Source organism: Euphorbia lathyris, chromosome 1, assembly GCF_963576675.1.
Source record: "Euphorbia lathyris chromosome 1, ddEupLath1.1, whole genome shotgun sequence".
In the NCBI taxonomy this organism is placed as follows: domain Eukaryota; kingdom Viridiplantae; phylum Streptophyta; class Magnoliopsida; order Malpighiales; family Euphorbiaceae; genus Euphorbia; species Euphorbia lathyris.
The window spans coordinates 23681556-23707917 of NC_088910.1; the positions used below are offsets into that span (position 1 = coordinate 23681556).

At 37.7% G+C, this 26362-nt stretch overlaps 2 protein-coding genes across 3 annotated transcripts; one reads left to right on the forward strand and one right to left on the reverse strand.

Moving 5' to 3' along the window:
- Positions 1 to 833: 833 nt before the first annotated feature.
- On the forward strand, positions 834 to 2590 carry LOC136225370 (large ribosomal subunit protein eL36y-like). The gene is made up of 4 exons (XM_066013428.1): positions 834 to 945; positions 1573 to 1668; positions 2062 to 2261; positions 2383 to 2590. Exons 2-4 carry the CDS (start codon positions 1576 to 1578, stop codon positions 2411 to 2413), a joined length of 324 nt encoding a protein of 107 aa, XP_065869500.1. The 5' UTR covers positions 834 to 945; positions 1573 to 1575; the 3' UTR covers positions 2414 to 2590.
- Positions 2591 to 3618: 1028 nt separating this feature from the next.
- LOC136225344 (uncharacterized) lies at positions 3619 to 9193 on the reverse strand. Of its 2 annotated transcripts, none has more exons than XM_066013426.1 (10): positions 8655 to 9193; positions 8206 to 8292; positions 7049 to 8028; positions 6851 to 6939; positions 6612 to 6715; positions 6425 to 6524; positions 5966 to 6041; positions 5756 to 5870; positions 5135 to 5666; positions 3619 to 4364 (listed from the first exon to the last, which is right to left on the reverse strand). In XM_066013426.1, the coding sequence occupies exons 1-10, from the start codon at positions 8944 to 8946 to the stop codon at positions 3806 to 3808; spliced, it is 2934 nt and encodes a 977-aa protein (XP_065869498.1). In that variant the 5' UTR covers positions 8947 to 9193; the 3' UTR covers positions 3619 to 3805. The 2 variants fall into 2 exon arrangements, with proteins under 2 accessions (XP_065869498.1, XP_065869499.1); XM_066013427.1 differs by having other exon boundaries at positions 8206 to 8303; positions 8655 to 8797.
- Positions 9194 to 26362: the final 17169 nt, after the last annotated feature.

The window sequence follows — 26362 nt, forward strand, 5'->3', positions numbered from 1 at the left end:
AGGGACCGCTCCCCACATAGAAAAGTCATTTGATCCTGAAGGTCAATTGATGTCCCACATCTACATTATATGTAGATCATTGGATCTAAGTGGTTGCAAAATAAATAACTTTGATTTCAAGGTTCAGAATGGTTCAGATGATGAAAATTGGATTACAGTTATTCCTCTTCGAATTTAGAATTACGAGAAATATATGTTCCATTCATTGTTTAGGTTAGTCATACCTTTAATGGTTTTTTCTGCTTTTCATAATCTTTTTTCTTACCTTAATAGATCCTGTAATAGATATAACTTATACGTATGCGAAGTTTTATTCTTAGTGCTTTCGTATCTTATTTGTGATTTTCTTATTTAATGGATTATTAGCATTTTTATAATAAAAAAACATAGTTTGAATCGAGTTCACACCAAATTGTTTAATCAGGTTGAATGCTCAATATGTGTAACTACGGTTCACTAATTTTTATTTTTATTTTAAGAAACGGTTCACTTGAATCAAGATAAATAATAAAAATAATGCTTCAAAATGCTTTAGTCCAAAAATCAGCACATTTGATTATTTTATTTCAATTGATCAAAATCCATCATAAATTGAACTATCATGTAGAAAACACTTCAATTAAATAAAAAAAACAAGAGTTCACGTTCAGTATCAGTTAAATAAAAGTAATTGTTTTCTTTTTGGTAGGAAAAAGTAGATGTTTTTTGAAAGGAAATAAAAATAAAATTTTAAAAACTCAATTAAATAAAAAAATACAACTTTAGGAAATTTATTTAACACAAATAACAGTACAAGGACTGAATAGAATAATTGTATGAAGTTTAGGGTTTAAATATGATTTTTGCTTACTCTCGCGTGTCCAGAACGAGGCTATAAAAGAGCTCACAAAAACCCTAATCTCCCTTCAACAAGCCGCCGGATTCAGCTACTCCACATTTCTAGAGGTAACTCTTCCCTCTTCGTCTTCAATTTTTCTTTCGGTGTTGATTATCTCTTTTTCTATGGAATCAAGCTTCTCCTTCATGTAATATATAATATCTCCTTCATGTAATATATAATATAGAAGTGAAATTTTATGTGTAAGCAGTCGTATATTTGGTCGATTGACTGAGACTATCTATTATGCCTGTAGTTTTATTAGCATAAAAGATTCGAAAAAACCAAAATCTGTTTCCAGATTTCTTTCTGTGCAATGCAGTTTTTGTTTCTATTGTTTAGTTTCATTTATCTGTTGCAATGGGAAATTTTTGTGTTCTTTTTCTTAAGTAATATAGACTCATCGGTTGTTGTTATGAGTTTCAGTCTGGATTGCTTATTTTTGTGTTGTGAATGTTCCTAGAAGGATAGGAGCTTCTTACATCAATTTTGTTTGTGTATATAGATATAGGGTTTTGGGCCATTATCTGCTTAGGTTATGTATTTTAAATGCTTCAGTAATCGCTTTTGGATTATCTGTAGCAGTAGACTCACTTGGAAGTTTACCGACTAATGAATGGGTTTAATAGTTAGTGTAAATAGTGCTGTTAATCTTCTGATAAATGATTCATTTTGAATGATTTGAATTACTGTAGGTGATGGCTCCCAAAACAGGCCTCTTGGTTGGACTGAACAAAGGTCATATTGTAACCAAGAAAGAATTAGCTCCACGACCTGCAGATCGCAAAGGAGTAAGTTGATCCTTTTTAGCAAATTTCAATAGTCTATTACTCTATTTTATATTTTTGTATATTTTCTCTAAAAATTTAATTCTAATTTTCATAGTGTATTTTACACTTTGCTATCTTGTTTGTTTAATAGTGATATATTTTAGATTGAACTTCAAGAGGTATACTAGCAAGAAATAAATTTGTATGTTATGTGCACATTGGAGATGCTACATGCAGTTGGATTTTGTGTTCTAGGAAATAAATTGCTGTCATTCATGGCATTTGCTTGGGGACTTGCTATCACACATTTTCTTTATCCTGCTATTTGTATGTTGGCGGTCTGCATAAAATTAGATGGGCTTTTTATGCTATTGCATAATGGACTGCTTATTTTGTAATGGTTGATGTGTGCAGAAAACCAGTAAAAGGGTGCACTTCGTGAAGAGTTTGATAAGGGAAGTTGCTGGATTTGCTCCATATGAAAAAAGAATCACTGAGCTTCTGAAAGTTGGCAAGGACAAGCGTGCTTTGAAGGTGGCCAAACGAAAATTGGGCACCCACAAGAGAGCTAAGAGGAAGAGAGAGGAGATGTCTAGTGTTCTCCGAAAGATGAGGTACTTTTCTAGGACATAATGTTTTTATATGAAATATTTTTCAAGTGCAATTTCCTTGTTTTGGGTAGTCTTAGAGGATGAATATAGTCTTAAAGGTTGAGTTTTGTTTTCTCTGTTACAGGGCCACTGGAGGTGGTGAGAAGAAGAAGTGAGGATGCTCTAATTCGATTGGGTTCCATCTTTGAGCTAAAAATGTCAACTAGAGTATTTTATTTTTGTTTAGAGACAGCGGATTCTATTCTGAAACTTCATTTTTGATTTGTAATGGAAATGATGTCTGTTTAATTTCCTAACTAGCTTATAATCTAAATTCCTTTTTTTGTGTGCCATTTACTGTTGGATATGAAATGGGTTTCAGGTTTACTTGCATCCTATTTAAATGAGTTGAATTTTCTTATTTTCTGGAAACCTGAGGTCTACTTTGATAACATCACAGCCTATGCCTGGAAAATCCTGTAAAGTGTTCACCTTCCTGTTTTCACATGTATTCATTGATAAATATCATTGTCAATGGGTTTATCCTATCATGATAAATATCTGTGTAGCTCTTTGAAGTCTTGCATAGTGTATGTTAAGGTCTTCATTCATTGCAATGTTTCTAGTCACAGCCAATTTCCTTTCATGGCATATGTTTTGCACTCCTATGGATGTCATGAATTTTATGTTGACATTCCCTGGTGAATATTATCGTTAAGTAGCAATCTCGTAAAATGGCAATGTAATCACTCTACTTATTCAATTTTATTTTGCAATGTCATCACTCTACTTATTCGATTTTATTTCGGGGGTCTCAAAAAACTTTGCAAGAGATGAATGGGAGCTTAGTTCTGCTCTGAAAATTTGCTTTATCTTTTGTTGAAGATCTCTGGGTTGGCTATGTATCATGTCGACGATGTCCCATTTGAATCCATTTCTTGAGCTTTACAGCGTATCACGTTTATTTCTACACCATTGTTGTTCCTTAAAGCTGGTTCTTGCTCTTAAGATCGGTTAATTACATAAATCATATATTAAAATAGCACGTTTGATTCTAAATCCTTGAGGTTGGTCCTTGCTCTTAAAGTAGTTGCATAAATTGTCCAAGCTTGTTGCTTTGAATTAATTGACTTTCCTTACAAGAATTGATGATTTAGCCTTTGATCGTGTAAAAATAAAATAAAATTAAAAATAAAATTAAAATCTGACACAATAAACTCCTAACTATTCAATTCGGCTTCTACTATGAGCTCAAAGAACAAATTCATGTGCCTGAAGTCTACAACCACAGATTCTTACATTCTGATTTGAAGCTCTAGGAATAAAGTTGCATTTTGCAGTTAATATTTCAAATCTCCAGGCAAGATTGGTTTTATCAAGATCTTTGACACAAAAGTCAAAATTGCAATTTTCTGTCTATATAAACTGTTACATCATATCATATGGATATTTCTTGAAAAAAAGAGGCGAGAAACAGAAAAAATAATACAAGGTATTTCAATCTTGTCAACAACAATTTGCTGGCAAACTTTATTGTTTTGTGCTATAAATAAGAACAAGAACAACATTCATGATTTGAACTTCTGAGTAAATTTCTCTACATTTTCCCTGCAATCTCCTGCAGCCCGCTTTGCGCCTTCCATCAAAGTTGAACTAAGTTCTGCAGTACTTTGTTGTACCCCTTGGATTGACTCTCTTGCTTTCTCCTTAACGGCCGAACTAAATTCCGATGAGTTTTGCCTCAACTCCTGCATTGATCCCTTTGCCTTCAAGATAGTAGCATCTTTAACTTCTTTGGCTTCTCTACTAGTCTTTGAGGCCCACTCCTTCAACATTGAGATTAAGGCCAGTATCTTCTCTATAACCTTGTGAATAACCTCCTTTGATTTACCTTTTACATTATCTGCCATTAGCTTTAGCTTATCCACCACATTTTCAGCCCTGCTAACTGTTGCTTCTGTTGAGAACTGCTTTCCAGCCGTAACCCATGTAACTCCAGCTGAGCTCTCCTCTCGGAGATCATTGTCTACTACAACCTTGATGCCATGCCTCTCCCAACGATCTCTAGCCTCTTCGATGACTCTTGCGTGCTCTCTTGCTCTTTTTGCTTCGTCTTCAGCCCAAGCCCTGAAGAATTACAAGGTATGAAATGCATAAAGTTGGGAAAATGGATGATATTAAAAAATTTGAGCACCAATACATATTAAATTAAGAGAGACTGAAATGAACATAATTTGTCAAATCCTAGGTACTTGGTTAACTAGGACACAATAAACTGTTATCTCCATTAATACTACTGTAGTAGGGAATATATGGTTCCCATATACAACATAATACACACTACACAATATAAGGGCATGGGATGAATCATAAAGAGGGTTGCTTATCCTTTAGGAGAAAAAAACTGCAACAAATTGAGACAGCCTTGAATAGGCCAAAAAAGTAGAAGGAAATAAAATAATATTTATTTCCAGCCCCTTCATTTCCACAGAACCAAAAGACTAGCTCCACTGTTTTCTCTAATCTCTAGATGCATGAGAGGTTTGCTGTTTCTCTTATATATATATATATAAATATATTCTCTTCAAGAACAAAATTGCGAATGTCCACTATATATGGTTTACATTGATAGATTTCCATAAAGAAATGGTCATTGTTCTAAAGAAGTCGTAGTCATTTTGAGGCTCAAAACAAAAGCTAAATCAGTATACGATGGTTTATATAGATGTATTGAAGCTTTGCATCCGCTAAGCCACAGACAAGAACTAAGCATAATATTTTCAAACCAATCATACTATCATCTTATATTTGTTTGTGAATTATGCAGATTTTTTTGGCAATGCTGGTTATAGCATAACTAGAAATGAAGATGAGAATATTATTGTTTCCTTTTTTACCTGGCCATGGACAAGGCCTTCCGTTCAACCTCTAGGTCATATTGTAACCGGGAAATCTGCTGCTTTTCATTTTCTGCTTCTTTCTGCAGTTTGCTAATTCTTTCTTTTTCATAAGATATCTCCACCTTGCTACTCAGAAGGCTTTGCAACTGCTCTTCCACTTCGCTTCTTAATCTAGAAAACATTTCCATTTCAGCTTCAATGGCAGCTCGCTCCTTCATCAGAGCAATATTATCTGCTTCCCTTTCAGTTCTCAACCTTTCTAATTCCAGTCTTGCCTCTTCAGCCATCTTCTCCACAGCATTGATCTTTTCCCTTTCTATGAAAAGCTCCTTCTCAAAACTTGCATTGATATCCTGCTCAACTTGGGCTACTAAAGCATTATGTGCAGACACTGCATTTTCTGCAATAGATTCTGCTACGATACGTGCAAGCTCCTCATTGACAATATCAGCACCCTCACCTGTTGCGAGAGCTATAGCAGCTTGGGCCTTTGTAACAGGTTTATCAGGCTGGAATAATCTTGTGCAACCTGAAAGGAAAATTGAGGCAAGAGTACACAATAATCAAAGTCCTAAAAATCAAACGAAATCCAGATAGCCCAGTGAAAAAATGACTCACCAAATGCAAGTGATATTATTCCCTGATCTGCTGCAGACAAATCAGCTATAAGTGCAGGCCAAGCATCTGGATTTATTTTATCAACATCTCTAAAACCAGAAAGTTGGTACAATATCTACACAGCCAAATAAGGAAAATAATGTGCACAATCAGTGACCTTCAACAGCATGAATTTAAGTAGCAAATAAAGAAGCTTTTAACTCAAGTGACCTTTCTATCGGCTTCTGGGAGTTGTCTTTTCTCAAGGGCCATCTTCCAGCTGACAAGATCCTGCCGGGATAAAGGACTGGATTGAAACACTAGATAAGTAAAATGTAAAAAGAAACAAATCATGGTAGAATAAAGTTAAAGTGCATTTCAGACCACACAATATTACATTACGCAACTCCACCATATTATATAATTAGAAAGGTATAATAGAACAATCAGAGGATGAGTCTGAGTCCATTATAGCAGGCCATTAATGCTCTAGGTCCTAGGCTATATGGGCATCTTTGATTATCATGTATGATGCATTTATATCAAAGAATGATAGTAAATAAAATGCTCAAGGTCATAAAGCCATTCAATTTTATATTCCAAACAGCTCGTGAAGAGTTAGAATCAGAAGATGAAAACTAACAAATAACAGAATGAGACAGTCAATATTGCAGTATCTCATCTGTTTACCTTTCAGGAGAGAAGTAAAATGGACCATGGCTTCCATCAGAGGAAGAAACCAAATCATAACTTGAAAGCTTGCTTGAGATAAGTCCTGCTTCAGCCAAACCTAAAAGTTCCATTTCAGGTGGTTATTAATAAGCAACAAAACATTGCTGTCTCTTGAATTATAAACAGCGAAAGATACCATCTTTACCTTGAATTGATGAAAAATCTGGGTCATCAGGTGTAATGTCATCAAATGCTAGTTCAGTAGCATTCTCTATATACATTGCAGGATAAACTTTTGACAAAGTGTTCCTTCAATCAATAAAAAAACCAGTCATAAGTGCAATCATATGCTTCTGTTATTCACTTTTGTGTTGCTGATTGGTTACCAACTATTTAGAATACAATTCTAGCAGTCACAGTCATACAAACAAGAAACACATATACCTTGAAAGAGCACTGCTCGCAGCAACCAACCAACGAGCATACTCTCGGCGTGTACAAAGATCACCAGGTTGGACATCAGCCTCAATAACCTGAATAGAGATCCATCAATAACTGCAAATCAACTTATCTATACAGTGATAAACACTAGTGCTCTACCAACACTCAAAAGGAAAGTGATACACATGAGGTTACACACACCTTTAAAACTTGCAGTGCAGATAATGCTTGTCCCTGTGCCTGGTCAACAACCGCAGGAACCAACACTTTTCCAGGAGAGATCTGCAGAGCTTCGAAAACTGCAGATGGAGCAGGTATACCGGCAGAAGAGAAGGAACCACTGAAAGGCTCAGACTCAAAAATTGCCCTGCTTCTGTTTGTATCATTATTAGCAACCATGTCCTGTTCATTTACAATTGGATAGGCTGGTTCTGTCATGGAAGTTGTTTCATAAGAATTACTTTCACTCGAGTAATTTACTTCCAGGAATGGATTATTTATTTCAGTAGATGCATTTGTTACTTCACTTCTGTCAAGGTTTTCTTTTGTTGGAGTCTCATTGTCATCTTTAAGTGCAACACCAGGTTCTGAAACAATCTCAGCCGCGTGCTCACTAGATATGTGAACAGGGTCATTAGAAGAATCAAGTAAAAGATTTTCTTTTGCATATGAGCCAGTGAATTCCTCCTGTAGATCAGTGGTATGGTCTTTTATATTTGACAAATCAGTAGGTTCACCATTGATCAGGTTTATCTCAGATTCTGGGATTGATTGAAGAAGACTAAAAGCTAGGCTATAATCAGCAATTTCAGAATCAGACAAGTTCATAGATTTGGGAGTCATTTCTGGAGTTTCTAACTTGGCATCAAAAGTGGATTTATATTGTAAATCTTCTTGAGCAGGAGCATCATCAGTGGCAATACTAGAAGTAATTGTGTAGTTTGCAATATCTACTGCTGAGGTTTGGTGACTATTATCAAGTTCATTCTCCCTAGGTGCTTCATTAAGTTCTGGAGTTGTAGAGAGATCTTGATGCAAAGATGCCTTATTATCCAAAGCACTATCATCTAGCTTCACACTGCTCTCTTCACTCTTATTATTCCCATCTTCAGCATCCTCACTAGTGGAGACCAATTCAACTTCTTGCTGAGCAGTCAAGGGCTCCATATATTGTTTTGGTCCTGTGTGTAGCAATGAATTTAAGCAATTGCGGAGCTAAATAGTAACAGAACATTAACAAATGCTTAATTATGAATAGTTGCAAGGACTGAAATCCAGAAAAGCTTCCTCCATCCTCAAATAACATCAAATCAGCACTACCTAGCACATTTTTTTTTTTATAGAAGTAAACCACTTACTTGAATTGCTTCGCTTGCTTAGAGATAATGCTGCAAAAGTAAGCCCAGCAACAAGAATCACTCCAGCTACTCCAGCTCCCACAATCCCTGAAAGCAAACTACTCCAAAAATGTTATTAGTCCATTAATTAGAACATAGAAGAAGACCAGAGATATCTCTTGTTAAAATGGAGCAACCTGCAAGTTTAATTAAACATTAAGTTGATAACTAGATAGACAAAGCAATCTCGCTGTATCTATCAAATCAAACTCGTCAAGAGAAGTAACAAGAACAAGCTCGTTATTCAATCTCAACATCGAGCAAATCATTCAAAACATGACCAACAATTCTTATTGAATAACTACATTTTCTAATTTCACTGCTACTTCAATTGTCTATGGAAAGTTTCGAATTTGCCCAATACACCAAATTTTAGAAACCAGTAGCCATACGAAGTCTAATTTTCATACCTTGTAGCCATTTCTTCTCATCGGATTCAACATTTTGATCACCATCTTCAGAATCAGTCCAGCCAGCAAAATTATCCGCGGCAGAGCAAGAAACAACCCATGGACTCCCAACACGACGTCGTTCCACTCCATTCCTACACTGAACCGCACAAATCGTATGGGCATAACGATCCAACTTGCTCAGCCGACCTCGTAGCAGAGCTGCCGGTGGTAATACCTTGTAATTCTTGGAATTCAGGGAAAATCGGAGCTGGAGAGAATTAGGAGAGAAAGTGGAAGCCATGGATGTCATGACAGGAATAAATTACGTGAGGAAAAACCTCAGTAATTAAAAAGAGGGAGAGGAAGTGGAAGGAGAATTCTAGGGTTGTGAATGTTTGTTTATTGGAGAGACAAAGAAAGATTGATGGTATTTTAAATTGATAATCCTTTCTTTCTCTATCTATCTATCTCTGGTTTTGTCTGTATTAGGAGAGAGAGAGTGATCTTACAGTGTTTGTTTTTTTGAGAAGATCTTACAGTGTTTGTTATGCAAAATGTTTCAATTCAACCAACTGTTAAATGGTCGCTGCTATTTCAATATCAGGCAGATAACCATTTTCTGACCGTAATTTTGCCATCCATACTGCTACGGCGTCGTATTGTTTGTGAGGATGGCTTCGTTTCCCCTGCGTGTTTTTATAGATTATTTCTTCTTTTTTAACTCAATAAATCATTTACACACCCAACTTGAACTTATCCAAAAAGTTTGATTGGCTCTCTGAACTTTTAAAGTATTTTGATAGCTTTCTAAACTTACATAAAATGTTCAGTTAGACCTCTAAACTTGCGTAAAATGTAATCAATTGATAACTCGATCGTAAAAAAGTAAGTTAAATGCGGAAGATATATTCCACACATCTTAAAATGTTATTACATAATTAAAAATAGATTAAAAATGAAGTTATTGCTTGCTCAACTACACAATTTGTCTTCTCTAATATTAGAATCGTATACTTCGATTTTAGTCGTTTTACTTTTTTTTAAGACTCGTGGAATACATCTTCCGCATTTAACTTACTTTTTTAAGACCGAGTGATTAATTGATTATATTTTACGCAAGTTCAATGGCTAACTGAACATTCTATGTACGTTCTGGGGGCTATCGGAACATTTTGAAAGTTAAGAGCAAATGATGTATTTATTTTTTTATAATATATTTTTATAGATTATTAGTGGTGGTATCGGAAACGTTAAACGTTGTTGTCGTGGGACCAAAAGGTCACACGTAGTGCGACTATTGAACTACAAACTTTTACACTATTGAATAAAATTTTGTATTCTTTTTATTGAATAAATATCGTGATATTACTCGATTGTGCGTGGCCTCTTGATGGATCTCAAGTTATTAGGCTTAAAGTATTATTTGTGGTCCTAACCTATTTAAAATGGGTCTTTTTCTTTTTCCTTTGAAGTATTTATTTGATTAGTTTCATGATCTATATTTTAATGAAATCTTTAGTTATTTCATAATCTACTATTTGTTTCTTCTAAATTATTAATAGTTCCGGTAAATAATTAAATTGTTAATGGTAAGTTAATAGTTATGTGTTAAAATTTTAGGGATCATGTTCGGTTAAGTAAGTTAAGTTTTTAACATTGATTAAAATTTCACCAATTTAGATAGATGATGAGGTAAATGTTACTAAATATTAGGTGAGAGGGTAAAGACCAAATATTAGATCAGAAGGTAAAAACCAATATTTTGAATAGATGAGAGGGCAAAAGATTAACATTTGAGATAGATAAAGGGATGAGTACTATTTTAAGCCTAAGTTAATATGGGATAATGTAAATTTAGTTCTATGGTTATTAGGAAAGAGATGCAATATTAAATTTAACATTTATCAGACGGTGCGATTTCAAACCACGTTAATAGAAAATTATTATTTTTCATTAATAGAAGATGTATAAATAGGAAGAACAGAAGATGAGTGCAACTAAATTGGAATAAATACAAGAATAACATATTACTTCACTTAAAATACGTATGTTTGAATTGTTTTTAGTGTAAATCTGTTAGGAAGTTATAAACCATTTTTGCTTATGTGACAGATGTAGTTGATATCATTTTGTATTCTATTAACAATATATATATAGAGAGATGTAGTTGTTGTAATAATCATCGATGCATTAATGGAAGTTTCTTGATTCTTTAATATATTATGGTATGAGAGACTTATTGAAGAATTTTTTCCTTTGATTTTATTTTCTTTTTATATAACATGTTTTTTATGATCTTTCTCTAATCAATTCTAAAATGAGGATAATGAATTATTTGGAGGCAAATCTTCAAACTGAAGAAGAAGCAAATGTAGAATTAGATGCAGAATCAGATGCATCTAGAGTGAATACTTCATCTAGTAGAAATCGGAATAGGAATCTGGGATCTCACGAGGAGAATCCCCATGAAGGAATTAAAACTACTTATTCAAACACAATTACAACAAGGACATGAGAATCCAAGCTTAATCCTTGTAAGTAATTTGTTGAATGGCAAGAATTATATTGTTCGGAAGAGGTTAATTGATACAGATCGGGTAACAAGCGATAGTTTTCAATCGTAAACTACCAAAGATATTCTCAAGCTAAACTTGAAGGAGCCGTGAAACCTCCAGATTTACAAGCTAAACTTGAAGGAATTAGAAATCCCCATTGTTAAGAGGGATGAACCCTAAAAACACTCTCAAAGAGAAGATATAATTTTGATTGATAAAAAGTTGTATATCCTTACAAAGATGGGGTTTAAATACCTCCCCTAAAGAAAACTAAAGACGTAATTACCCCTACTAGGGTTACAACTAAAGAAAGAAAATAAAGGATAAAATAGGTAAGTGTATATTCTTCCTTGTGAAGGAAAGAAAACTTAAATAGGCAGAATGTATATCCTTCCTTGTTTAAGGAAGGAAAGCTTGCAACTATCCTTCCTTAAACAAGGAAGGAAAGTTCACTCCTTGTAAAGGAAGTAATCTCTAGGACCCGCCTCAGTTATTCATCCGGTATACGCCATTAGGTGCACATGTTGTTCGTATTGCCCATATCTGAATATGATCTGCTAGGATTCAATGTAGAGTGAGATCCGCCAATCTGGGTCGAAGTAGATACAATAGGTAGATCCGTCGGAGTAGATATACATCAACAGAAATAAAATGAATAGATAGGCCAAGGTAGATCCACTCAGGTAGATAATGGAAGTAGATACGTCGATGAGTAGATGCGCCAATGTAGATATGTCGAAGTAGGTCCGCTCAACTAGATACCTGAAGGGGATACATCAACGTAGACACATCGAAGTAGATCCGCCCAAGTAGACACCTGGAGGAGATACATCAACGTAGACACATCGAAGTAGATCCGTCTAAGTAGATACCTAAAGAGATACATCAACGTAGACACATCGAAGTAGATCCATCCAAGTAGATACCTGAAGGAGATAGGTTGAAGTAGATCTGCCTAAGAAGATACTTGAGTAGATCCATCGAAGAGATCCGTAGAGTAGATCCGTCGAAGAGATCCGTCAAAGGAGATCCGTCAAAGGAGATCCATCGGAGAGATCCATCAAAGGAGATCCGTCGAAGAGATCCGTCGAAGAGATCCGTCGAAGAGATCCGTCGAAGAGATCCATCGAAGAGATCCTTCAAAGGAGACCCACCGAAGAGATCCATCAAAGGAGATCCGTCAAAGGAGATCCGTCAAAGGAGATCCGTCAATGTAGATCCATCGAAGAGATCCATCGAAGAGATCCTTCAAAGGAGGTCCGCCGAAGAGATCCGTCAAAGGAGATCCGTTAAAGGAGATCCGTCTAAGAGATCCGCCCAGGTAGATACACTTAAAAGAAAAAGATATACTAGAATTTTAAGTGTGTCTTCCTCCTCTTCTGAATCACTTTCCCCACATACCTGATGAAATTTGTTACCTTGCTACTTCCCTAACCTGGACTTGGAATTTGTTGAAAAGATGTCCGCATCATACTCTCTTTCTTAAAAAAAAAGAAATAGGATCACACTTGCCTTTAAACACCAGCAGACCATGTGCTCTTTATCACTCGAACTGCCCTTCCCATGCGTCAAGTGTTCCATGAAGCTTTTGGTCGTCGTCATCATATGTGTACTCATTTTGGCTCCCTCCAACATCCTCCAACTCATCATCACAGTAGAACCTATCTTCATTATCTTCATAATTAGGAGTTCCGCTTTGGTTCCACTCAATGTTCCTTGACTCATCTTCATAAAACCTACCTTCATCAGCTTCATAAGTATATTCATTTTGGTTCCACTCACCATCCTCCAACTCATCATCACAATGAAATTTGTTCTCCTCATCTTCATATGTGGCCTCACTTTGGTTCCACTCAGTGATTTGATGTTCATCTTCATCATAATAGGTTTCATCATCCTCATCATAATCAAGTTCATTCTCATGATGACGAAATATACCTTCATCATATTGAAGGAAATTAGGTTAAGGTATAACAACGGAAATATAAAATTTTTAGCCTACTTCCTTTTAACCATAGGATCCGTTAATCGTTATTTCATATAAAGAGGGATAAGAAGAAATACCTTTTGAAGAACAATCTACCGTTGTTAATGAAGTGCCCACAACTCTTCTCCGAGTTCCCAAGCACGAAGTAAAACACGGTGAGGTTAAGTTAGAATCAACCGTATGAGATGCAACCAAAATAGATTGCCTCTAATTAACCAACACAAGATCAAAGAAAAAGGAGATAGATGAAATTAATCGATCGATAGAAGCCGTAAGAATTCTTGTCCTCGAACTTGGGGGGGTCGAATTCTTTCTTTTTCTCTAAGGTAGGGATTTCGAAAATCACTTGTGCTAGTTAGAGAGGGTTAGTCGAAATTCGTGTATAGAGGGGGTATATATAATCACTTGTACCTAAACCCTAGTTAGATAGGAATAGGTTACTTAATAGGAATTCAATTCGGAATAGAATTCCCAATTATTATCTCATTATATATCTAATATATCTAGGATAATAATAAATAACCTAATTGGATAATAATAGGAGTATATTAATTTAATTAAAACTCCTAACTTAATTATCTCTTAATTAATTTAATTCATATTCCTAATCAAATTAGGATTAATAGAATTAAAATAATTCCTTATTTATTATATATAAATTTCGGCCCTCTCTAATTAAATGGGCCTTACTGGGCTCAATTGGGCTTCCATCAATTAATAACATCCATCTCTCTTTTGGTTCCAAGTCTTATGTGTGATCCATTAGGTTCTTACTACTTCTGGCCGTATGCAACTATTAAATTAATTTCTTCAAGAATTATATTTAATCTTTGCATAACGGAATGATGTACTGAGTATGTTATTGGCAAGTCTGTAATCATTCCCCCAGAGTCCGTTAAGAAGACAGGTTGATTCTGTCGTTAACCTTTCCGTATTAGTTACAGTATAATTCGATCCTTTATCAACTACATCCTTGAACTGAATCTTATGACTATGGGTGATGTCAAGTCACATATAGCGAGACGTTTGTTTTACTTGTACAGGCCGAGTCAACTCAAATAGATAGGTTAAGTGAAATCTGTATTTCTTACTCTTAAGCTATCACCTTGCAAGGATTTAGAGTCGAGTCTTCCATAAGCGATCCTTGGATGTATTTCCCATTAATCGGGAGTGATAAATGCTCAATCCAATGTATAACTACCCTGCCATTACCTCCTGTGACACCCAACCTTTGCCGTTCACACCCCAGAGTCATCTCTGTTAAGGATCGTGGGACATCAGGATCAAAGTCTCACATTCAGTAATTCAGGATGACCAATTAACATTCCTTTGAGTCTGAGGATTAGCTATACCTATTAATACCAATGAGATGAACAGGTGAAAAGGATGAATCTACCCATCCTGTTATCTCAAATCGGATCCCCAATCCTAATGAACAACGTTTCATCGGATCTATGTAACTGTCCAGATATCTGTATATATGAAGCTTGTGAGATCAGCTTTCTGTCGGACAGAAGACATTGTTACATACAAGTCTCAACAGTGATATATCAATCCTAAACATATCACTTGACTTGGGGTGGTTTTAAGTTTATTAGTTTATTATAAAGTTTTGTCTCACTTCATGCTTGTATGAACACTTTATAATCACTTTAAACAAACTTACGAATTTCCTTTTATTAGACTTTATTTAGTGCTTAAAAGGGATTGCCTTTATATAGTTATAAAACATATATCTCATTAAAACAAATGATATAAAGAACAATTCATTTACATTAAGTTTGTATCCTAGAACAATTGTCTATAGGACACCAAAACCCCAACACATATAACTTACCATCAAAGTCACTCTCTTCCCCTTCAATCCCATTCCTGGACCCATTATCATCATACTCAAGTTCATTGTTGCTATCCGGCTCATTTTCATAATGGTCCTCCTCTCTATCAATCTTCCACTCGAGTTCACCTCCTTCATGATTATTTTCAAATTCGTACAGCTCCTCTTCCTCCACCCAATCTTTCCCACGACCTCTCGCTTCCATCCGCTCCTTCTTATAGTTCAAGCCGACCACTCCATTTACCGAGTCGTCCGACTTAAACAACATTCTACATGTGAGCGTCGTTGATCCACCAACATCTCTCCCATCACCATAGCCATCATTCTCCACACATAAAATGAATTCATCATTCGCCTTAAAGGAATCCGCCAGCCCAAGGTCACCCTCCACTACTTTAACAATACGGCTACCACCTCCATTAAGCATACACGTGAAGTTTTGTCTAAGGGGCATTTCATCAAACACATAGTACGCACCCTTTTTTTACTTGAACTTCTTCAAAGTTCCTACATGCTAACCCCTCTTCCTCCTCATTCACAGATACATTTAAATTCTCATCCACAAATTCATTATCAACAACTCCACAATGAGAACTTAAATCACCAACAACATCACAAATAACCAAATCCTCACTAATAACAGGCATACCCATAACTTCCACAAGAATTGAAGGTTTTGGATTTACCTTTTCCTTAGGGAATAGAGGACAGATTTGGCATGAATCTTTAGGGGGTGAGATAGTGGTTTCTCCATCTTGTTTTTGTTGGGCTCGACGTTGTCGTCTCCGGCTATTTCGGCTGCTTCTGGTTCCTCTTTGCAGATTCTCCATCCTTTCTTGCTCCATGTTTTCTATTGTCTTTCTCCTTACTTCGGCAAGCTTGAAATCCATCTCTTCAAGCTCGGCTTGCCATTCTTCAAAACTCTTGTCAGTGGCTACCATCATCGAAAGAAGTTTCGGATCAGGAAACGATCGTCTCTGTTACCAACTGATACAGATCGGGTAACGAGCGATAGTTTTCAATCGTAAACTACCAAAGATATTCTCAAGCTAAACTTGAAGGAGCCGTGAAACCCCTAGATTTACAAGCTAAACTTGAAGGAATTAGAAATCCCGATTGTTAAGAGGGATGAACCCTAAAAACACTCTCAAAGAGAAGATATAATTTTGATTGATAAAAAGTTGTATATCCTTACAAAGATGGGGTTTAAATACCTCCCCTAAAGAAAACTAAAGACGTAATTACCCCTACTAGGGTTACAACTAAAGAAAGAAAATAAAGGGTAAAATAGGTAAGTGTATATTCTTCCTTGTGAAGGAAAGAAAACTTAAATAGGCAGAATGTATATCCTTCCTTGTTTAAGGAAGGAAAGCTTGCAACTATCCTTCCTTAAACAAGGAAGGAAAGTTCACTCCTTGTAAAGGAAGTAATCTCTAGGACCCGCCTCAGTTATTCATCCGGTATACGCCATTAGGTGCACATGTTGTTCGTATTGCCCATATCTGAATATGATCTGCTAGGATTCAATGTAGAGTGAGATCCGCCAATCTGGTTCGAAGTAGATACAATAGGTAGATCCGTCGGAGTAGATATACATCAACAGAAATACAATGAATAGATAGGCCAAGGTAGATCCACTCAGGTAGATAATGGAAGTAGATACGTCGATGAGTAGATACGCCAATGTAGATATGTCGAAGTAGGTCCGCTCAACTAGATACCTGAAGGGGATACATCAACGTAGACACATCGAAGTAGATCCACCCAAGTAGACACCTGGAGGAGATACATCAACGTAGACACATCGAAGTAGATCCGTCTAAGTAGATACCTAAAAGAGATACATCAACGTAGACACATCGAAGTAGATCCATCCAAGTAGATACCTGAAGGAGATAGGTTGAAGTAGATCTGCCTAAGAAGATACTTGAGTAGATCCATCAAAGAGATCCGTAGAGTAGATCCGTCGAAGAGATCCGCCGAGGGGGATCCGTCAAAGGAGATCCATCGGAGAGATCCATCATAGGAGATCCGTTGAAGAGATCCGTCGAAGAGATCCATCGAAGAGATCCTTCAAAGGAGACCCGTCGAAGAGATCCATCAAAGGAGATCCGTCAAAGGAGATCCATCAGAGAGATCCGTCAATGTAGATCCATCGAAGAGATCCATCGAAGAGATCCTTCAAAGGAGGTCCGCCCAAGAGATCCGTCAAAGGAGATCCGTTAAAGGAGATTCGTCTAAGAGATCCGCCCAGGTAGATACACTTAAAAGAAAAAGATATACTAGAATTTTAAGTGTGTCTTCCTCCTCTTCTGAATCACTTTCCCCACATACCTGATGAAATTTGTTACCTTGCTACTTCCCTAACCTGGACTTGGAATTTGTTGAAAAGATGTCCGCATCATTAATGTTAATGACACTGAATGCTAAAGAAAAGCTAATTTTATGCTTAAAAGTACTGAATTTGATGATATCGATTCTTAAAAATATGATAAGTGAAAGGAGACAAATAGTTTGGTATTCTCATGGATTATTGATGATAGAAAGAGAGAGAAATAATTGTTGGTCCCGTGTAATGTAATTTTTTCGCTTAATAAGGCTGACTTAATTTAATGTTTGATAATTTAACTCAGCTTTAGGTCAGCAAGGCTGAGTGAAGTGTGAGACAGCTTTAATCAGACACTAACTAGAGCTGTTTCAATTGTGAGTTGGGAGATAACACTTTAGGTCAGCTTCCAACTCAGCACTTTGATTACTCAGCGTCGGCTTATACAAATTATATACTGAGTAATTTAAGCAAGCAACACATACATATATATATCAAGAGAAAGGGTTAGAGATTACTCAGCAGACTTATCCTGGTTCGGCCTCACTGCCTACGTCCAGTCCCCAGAATCCTTCCGGGCTTTTTCAATCCACTACTGAGCTCTTTAAAGGTAGAGCACAAACCGTTTACAAAGCAATTGAGTATGCAAGAGTACCATCCTCTATTCGTCTACTCAATCCTACTGAGCGATATAACCGAACACTCAGATTTTCTCTACCGCTGAGTACTAAAACCGAGTACTCAACACCACTCTTCTAACCTTTACAATTGATACAAGATTGTTCTCTCTAAATGAAGAACACTTTAGATGAATGCAAATTCACTCTAGACTTTTACATAATGATTGGAATTGGGTGTAAGAAACTTGCTTTTTCTAATCAGACAATTTCTCTTTTGGATCTTTTAACTTAGTGAAGATCTTGCTTGTCTTTTCTCTTTTTGTAATTCGGCAAAGGATCCAAGTGATGAACTTGTCCTTTTATAGCAAATTCTGAAGCTTCAATGATTTGAATTCGGACATATCCATTGAATTCAAACGGTCTTCTTTCGTCATTCATTGGTCAGCATTCAGAATCGCCGGCCAATCCTGTCGTCTGAATTCAGCAGGCGTCAGGCTTGCCAGTTTCGTCTTCTTGCGCCAGATTCGTCTTCTAGTGCCAGGTTTGTCTTCTTGCCAAATGATAGGTGATCCATGCGTCTCAAAAAGGCCTCTTGGTGTAATTTCGAGGCTTCTGAATTGGTGCAGACCTTTGTCGGACTTTGTCTTCCAGTCATCGGATCATTGGCGCTGTCCTGACAAATACTCAGCTTGATTGTTTGGTCTTGCCTGTAAGATTTCTTTTGACGGAGCTGAGTTACGTTCTACTCAGCTTCTTCGGTCGGCTTCGCCTTCAAGCGTTATTCTGAAGACTACTTTTCTTTTAACAAGGATGAGTTACATTTTACTCAGCTTCTGCTGTGTGTCAATGCTCATGCTGACTTTGTTCTGTCTTTCTTATTGAACACTTAGTTCCTGTTCTCGTTAGTAAACTTTACTCAACATTGAACAAACTCATTAGTACAATTAAATCAAAGCACTTAAATTTAATTGTCCTAATCATGAGATTAACTTAAATAATTTTGTTAAATCAAAATCACGTGGAAAGGTGTTTCAACAAACTCCCCCATTTTGATGTTGGCAAAAATATTTAATTAAGGAAATCAGTGTTTGAGCATCCCTCATGATTGTTTACCTTACTTATACTTCTGAAATTACTCCCCCGTAAGGGTTGCATCTATTAGCTTAATTCAACTCTAAACCTTCTAAGATCTAATCGAGTAAAATTAAGGCATGCCTATGCTGACTTAGTTCAATTCTAGACCTTCCAAGATCTAATTCAGATGAGCCTAAGGTCAGTTTTCAGAAGAAGGTCAATGCTTGGAACATTTAATTATTACCCAGTTTCAAATATAGGTATCAGAGCTTATGCTGAGTATGATTTACTTGTATATTTCTTATGTTCACAAGATTTAATTTGTTGTTCAATGGATAATTATATAATTATATCAGACAGTTCAGCATATGAACACAGCAAGTAAGCATCGCATAAATATAGACAGTTAGGATAAAAGATGCTTATATATAAGAGTACTCAGCTTAACATGAACATGCCATAAAATGTAAGTTACAAGCAAAAGACTATAGACTATTACTAGTACTACTTCTTAATATTGGCTTGAACTTGATTTGACTTGGGTTTAGTTTGGGCAGTTCGGTGTTGTTGAGTGTGAGTGCTCGGGACAACAGGAGTTGAACCAGGCTTCTGCTGAGTTCCAGCAGCTGGCATTTTGGCTTTACCTTTCTCCCCTATTTTCTGCTGAGTTCCAGTAGCCTGAGTTCCAGCAGCTTGCTTCATTTGATCTTTCTCCCCCGTTTTTCCAGCATCATGAGTTGGAGGAGGATAGAAAGTCCCTTGATGAATAGCATGAGTCAGTATCGAGGAATACTGTTGCATTTGACTCGTACTCTCCCTTAGACCTTTAAAGACCTGCACGCCATCGGCCATACTTGAGGCGATAATTTTTATGTTGGCACTGAGCATACTGAGTAAATACTCTAAAGATTTCCCGATCCAAGTTATTGATTCAGTCATCCTTTCATAGGATTGATAGTACATCCTGAGCAGCGCAGTGTCAGATGACTGACGTTGAACATTTGTGTGCCGGACATGCGCAAGTGTGGATTGAGTGCATTGCAGAATCTCATTGGTCTTGACCTGGTCAGTGTCCATCTCTTCTTTGCTTAAGTTGAGCAGGCGAATGGCTTCACCAATCTGTTCTATGGAGCATTGAGAAGAGGAGGAGATAAGGTCACGAGCTCCGGTCAGCTCAGAGGACAGCTGGGAGAAAAGATGATTGACCTCAGCAGAGGTTGCAGATGTTGAGTTCGCAGCTGATAAGGCATTAAGTTGACCTTGGATGGAGTTCATGTGATTCACCATCATCAGCTGGAGTTCAGCCAGCTTCACTATTGACTCTTGCTTGGGCTGTTGAGATACGAAAGATGTCATGACACTCATCAATTCTTTGAGACCCTTAAGTTCGGTCAGAAGTTGAGTGACAGAGGATATTTGGGTTGGCTCAGCAGGAACAGACCCAGCAGCATCGGCGTGAGTCTGATGAATATCGTGAAGTAGAGCTTGAGATGAGTCAATGATTTTCCTTCCAGACTTAGAGGCATTCAGATAAATGTAGGATTCATCAGTGTGTTGCTTAGCAGCCATAGTGTTGTCAGCACCAGATGGAGGAGGAGTTTGGTGCTGCCCGGAAGTGGAGGTGCCAACTTGGTCAGCAGCTGCACTTTTATTCAGGTCAGCAGCAGGTGTTGACTGGTTTTTTTTCTGCTTGGTAGGAGTAGGAAGAGGTTGATCAGCAGAGTTATTAACCTGCTCAGTGTCAGTCTGAGGCTGAGTAGAATTTGGAGGTTGAGGCAACTCAGAGCTAGCTTGAGCAGGAGGAATTTCCTTTGCTAACTCGTGGGGTTGAGCAACATGGACTTCGAGCACTTGCTCAGTGGAAGGATGAGCAGAAGTGTCGACAGAAATTGGACCCTTAGAAGCTTTCGGGTCGGCTTGTTCCTCAGCTCGAGAAACAGAGGCTTGTTTTTCCTTCACTTGGTCAGGAGTAGGTTCAATGATGTCTGTGAAGAACTGGAATTGAAGCCCAGTGAGATCAGTGATTGGGTCCCTTAGCGGAGATTCATCCAATAAGTCTATGACTTTGGGTTTCAGAGCTTTGCGTTTGAACTGCTTTTCTGTGCTGTCCTTGTTGGTTTGAGGTGAAGGATCAGCAGCAATAGAGTCAAGGGACTCAGAAGAAGAGTTGAGTCCAAGGTCAGCATCAAGGCCTTCCACAACCTTGTCCTTCACTGGTGACTCAGCTTGGTTCTCAACAAGTTGCTCAGCAGCACCTGTGTTACTTGGCTCAGCAGAACCCATCTTATCAGCTTGAGGCTGACCCTCAGTATCACCCTATTCTTCCTCCTAATCATAAGGAGTCTTCTCCAGATCAATTTCTTGACTTCACACGAAGTGTGATTCCTTGGTAATCACAAAGTCAAGTGGGTTAGCATCGATCGGCTTCAACCCAGAGGTTTTCTTCCTCTTCAAAGGCTGATCAGGGGTTTCCTCACTCTCTTCCTCATGCTCAACTTGCCTTTTCTGTTTCTCAGCTGACTTAGGTTCCCATTGAGCTTGCTCAGCAAGAGCAGCTTTCTTTGCACTAGATATTATCCGAAGCTTCTTCAGAGCTGAGTTAATGTCTTTGGTTGAGGATTGGTCAGCTTTCCTCTTTTTATACTGCCTAGTGTGCTCAGCGAGTTCCTTTTCAACCACAACTTTCTTCCCTTTCTTAGTCAGCTCATCCTGTGCTCCTTCAACCATATTATCCCCTTCTAAATCTCCCTCAGTGGGTTCAATACCCCCTTTTCCTTTCTTGGGCTTGATAGGTTGGCTGTGAGCTAAGCCGAACAGTACTGCTGAGGTGATCTCAGTGCCCTCAATCTCAATTTCCTCTACTAGACTGACCTGGTGATCCTGAAGTATTCTGGTGATGAGAGAACCCATCCTGAGGATCCTGGTGCTTCTTTGAAATGCTCCGATGAGAAATACGGGCATGTTGAGCAGCTTGTAGTTCAACATGTACCAGATAAAACACTGCTAAAAGTTTGACGCTGAGGAGGAGGAGTTGACTTTGGGGAACAGGAAGTTGGTCAGGATATAGTGGGCTTGCTTTTGAGGCTGACCCATGCAAGTACTGGCGATCTCTCCTTTGTGATTTTTTTTTGGTTTACAGAACTCAACAGGGTAATCAATGCGCAGGTAGTCATTTCCGCACCTCAGTTCTGATCCTTTTGCCTTCAGCTTTAGCAGGTTAGCGAGATAAGACAGATTGATGATGATATCCTTATTTTTGACCTTGGTGATCATGTAGTCATTTTCATCATCGGCTACTCTGAAATTAGTGTAGAACTCCCTTACTAACTGCAGATAAGTGGTTCTAGGGAGAGAGAAAAGCTCGGTCCAGCCATTCTTGGAAATCCACTCGCAAAAGGGTTTCTCAGCTTCTACGAATCCTTTTAAGAACCAGCGGGAACGGAAGACTTTAAGATTCTTGACTTTTTTGAAAACTTGGGAGAATGTCCTTTCCTTAGGTTTTTCGTTCTTTTCTTTCTTCTTTCTTGACGGAGTTGCTTGGTCAGCTTTAGGGTTTTTACGAGGCATGCTGACCTCGGGAGCAGATTGGTCATGCTGACCATGGGTTTCTCCCTGAGACTCTATGGAGGTCTCAGGATATTCCTGCTCAGCAGGAGACGGAGGGTTCAGATCGGAGCGATTGTCGTTGTATTCTTGGCCGGAGTTGTTCTGGGAATCGCTAGACATGGTGTTCTTTAGGATTTGAGAAATGCAAAGGATTTTGGGAAATGAGAGAGAAATCGAATGCCAAAGATTTCAAGTGTAAAGAGAAGTTAGTGGGAAATTGTCCACTATTTATAGTCATTTTGAGTTGATCTGATAGGTCGGAATGACGGTTTCACCTCGAGTTGATCAATCGACAGTTATCTCTGGCATTAATGACACATTTGGCGCATGGTTTTCTAATTATTACGCTTACATCATCCTAGGTGGCTACTTAAATGCGCGTGCTAGCATTAATTGTGCAAGTGGCTCTACTCAGTATCTAGAATACTAAACGTTTGAAGTTTTGAGTGCTCAGTTTTATGTAGAAGGGATTTTAGCATGCTTAGTAACTCAGCACATAGTAATCACTCAACATGTATGTCTACTCAGCATAAGGTGATTTTATGTCATTCATATTAGCTCAGCATACGATAGTTAATCATTTAGCAATAATCACTCGGCATATTATAATCACTCAACATTCATTTAGTGCAGAAAACTTATTGAAGAGGATTAGACATACCGATAGCTTCCCTTAGTATGTTAAACTGCTCATGAGCCAGGGGCTTCGTGAAGATATGCGCAAGCTGTTCATCTGTTGGAACATAGGTCAGCTTGATCTCACCCTTGAGTACATGGTCTCTGATGAAGTGATGCCTAATGCTGACATGCTTCATCCTGCTGTGTTGAATTGGATTTTTGGATAAGTCAATGGCACTCTTGTTGTCGCATTTAACTTCGATTGTTTTTGTTTGTACTCCATAATCCTCCAGCTATTGCTTAATCCATAGGAATTGTGCCACACAGCTTCCAGCAGTAATATACTCAGCTTCAGTGGTTGACAGGGCAACTGACGATTGCTTCTTGCTGAACCAAGACACTAGACAGCTTCCAAGGAAGTGACATCCTCCTGAAGTGCTTTTACGCTCTAGCTTGTCTCGTCCATAGTCAGCGTCAGTGTATCCAATGAGCGTGAAGTCATTTGTGTTTGGATACCATAAACCTGCATTTACTAAGCTCTGCAAATATCTGAAAATTCTTTTCACAGCTATATAGTGAGATTCCCTGGGGTCAGCTTGATATCTCGCACAGTAACATACTGAGTACTGAATGTCTGGCCTACTAGCAGTTAGATAGAGTAGAGAGCCAATCATACCTCGATATAACTTGTTGTCTACTGACTTACCTTTCTCATCAGCGCAAAGCACAGTGTCAGTACCCACTGGGGTAGATATGGGCTTACATTCTTCCATATCAAATTTCTTCAATATTTCTTTAGCATACTTGGTCTGACTAATGAAGATGCCATTCTTACCTTGTTTGATTTGAAGTCCAAGGAAGAAGTTGAGTTCTCCCATCATTCACATCTCAAACTCAGTTTGCATCTGTTTGCTAAACTCCTTGCACATAGATTCGTTAGTAGCACCAAAGATAATATCATCTACGTATATTTGTGCCAACATGGTATCTTTACCCTTTTTCTTAATGAATAAGGTTGTGTCAGCTTTACCTCTGACATAGTTCCTGGTCAGTAGGAAACTAGTCAGGGGCGGATCTAGGGGGGTAAGGGAGGGTCTCCCGACCCTCCGACCCTCAGGAACACCCTTGACGAATAATGGTTCAGTCCCGAGAAGCCCCCCCAAAATAGTTAAAATTAATACTTATAATGTAGAATGTAATTATATAACATGAAACTAAGTTTGCATAGTTGGTTGTAGTGATAATTAAAGGCATTTCTATATTCAAGTGGTCTTGTGTTCAAATCTCCCTCTCTTCACTTTTTATCTCATTTTAATTTTTTCCCTTAAACCTCATTCTCCTTTATTATTTTTAATTATATTTTTTAGTTACAAAATTCATTACCGAGAAAATAATTTGATGAATAATTTCTCCAATTGACCAAACTTGTCAACGTTAGGGATAAAATTGCTCTTGGCTCCCAATATTAAGGGTAAAATTGCACCATTTTATACGTTAGAGGTAAAATTATTCTTAGGTGTAAACATTAGAGTATTTTTGCACCTTATCCTTACTTCATATTGAATCTCAGTTGTTTTGTACCTTAATTTTTCCAATTATGATCAAATTTACCCTTATATTATCAAAAATTTGAAAATTTTGATTTGACTACTATGAATCAAAGCCTTAAGTCGTTATTAAAAAAAAATCTTCATGCAATTGAGCCCCTCCGGACCTTGAGCTCTGGCTCCGCCACTGAAACTAGTCAACCTTTCGTACCAAGCACGCGGTGCTTGTTTCAGGCCGTACAGGGCCTTTTTGAGTTTATAAACATGGTTTGGAAATTTTGGATCTTCAAACCCTGGAGGCTGACTAACATAAACCTCTTCGTTTATAACTCCATTAAGAAATGCACTTTTAACATCCATTTGGAACAACTTAAAGTTCATAAAGCTAGCATATGCACATAATATTCTTATTGCCTCTAATCTAGCTACGGGTGCAAAGGTCTCACCATAGTCAATACATTCCTGCTGACTGTAACCTTGAGCTACAAGTCTGGCTTTGTTCATGACTACGTTTCCCTGTTCATCTAGCTTATTTCGGAATACCCACTTTGTTCCTATGGTCTTTTGATTCCTAGGTTTTGGCACTAAATCCCATACCTCATTTCTCTTGAATTGATCAAGTTCTTCCTGCATCGCATTGATCCAGAATTCGTCGTGCTCAGCTTCAGTGAAGTTCTTTGGTTCATGAACTGAGACGAACGCAACATTACTGAGATATTTCCTGAGTTGATTTCTAGTCATCAGAGTGTTCTCAGCAACATCAAGAATGGACTTTTCTGAGTGTCCTCTTGGAATCTTGATCTCTTTGGGCAGTGTTGAGTTTTCAGGAGCAGGTGTTTCAACAATCTCTGCAGTTTTAGATTGGTCAGCAAAGGTAATTTCAGGTTCGTTTTTACCTTTGGTCAACCCTTATGGTAATGACTCAGCGGCTCCATTTTGGTCAGCGGAAGCTGAGCATGGGTCATCTTCGGTAGGTTGACTTATCTTCCCTGCAGGGTCAGTTTCATCGAACTCAACATGTACAGACTCTTCTACGATCTGAGTTCGTTTATTAAACACCCTATATACTTTGCTGTTTGTTGAGTACCCTAAGAAGATAGCTTCGTCAGCTTTGGAATCAAATTTAGCAAGGTTGTCTTTCGTATTAAGAATAAAACATTTACAACCAAAGGCACGAAAATATCCGATGTTGGGTTTTCGTCCTTTCCAAAGTTCATAGGGGGTTTTCTTAAGTATAGGTCTAACTAAAGCCCTATTGAGTATATAGCAAGCTGTGTTGACAACTTCAATCCAGAAATACTTTGGAAGCCTATTCTCACTCAGCATTGTCCTAGCTATTTCGAATAAGGTTATGTTCTTCCTCTTAACTACCCCATTTTGTTGAGGAGTTCTAGGAGCAGAAAAATTATGGTCAATGCCACTGACTTCACAGATCCATCAAACTGTTGGTTTTTGAATTCTCCGCCATTATCACTTCGGATGTGAGCTAGTTTTAGGTCTTTGTCATTTTCAAGTTTTCTAATCAGTGTTGAGAACATCTCAAAAGCTTCATCCTT

Coding starts and splice junctions, on each gene's coding strand:
- LOC136225370 (XM_066013428.1), top strand. CDS start 1,576: ATGGCTCCCAAAACAGGCCTCTTGGTTGGACTGAACAAAGGTCATATT. Junction 1,669..2,061: donor GACCTGCAGATCGCAAAGGA/GTAAGTTGATCC, acceptor TGATGTGTGCAG/AAAACCAGTAAAAGGGTGCA. Junction 2,262..2,382: donor AGTGTTCTCCGAAAGATGAG/GTACTTTTCTAG, acceptor TCTCTGTTACAG/GGCCACTGGAGGTGGTGAGA.
- LOC136225344 (XM_066013426.1), bottom strand. CDS start 8,946: ATGACATCCATGGCTTCCACTTTCTCTCCTAATTCTCTCCAGCTCCGA. Junction 8,029..8,205: donor AAGCAAGCGAAGCAATTCAA/GTAAGTGGTTTA, acceptor TGCTACACACAG/GACCAAAACAATATATGGAG. Junction 5,871..5,965: donor TCCCAGAAGCCGATAGAAAG/GTCACTTGAGTT, acceptor TTGGCTGTGTAG/ATATTGTACCAACTTTCTGG.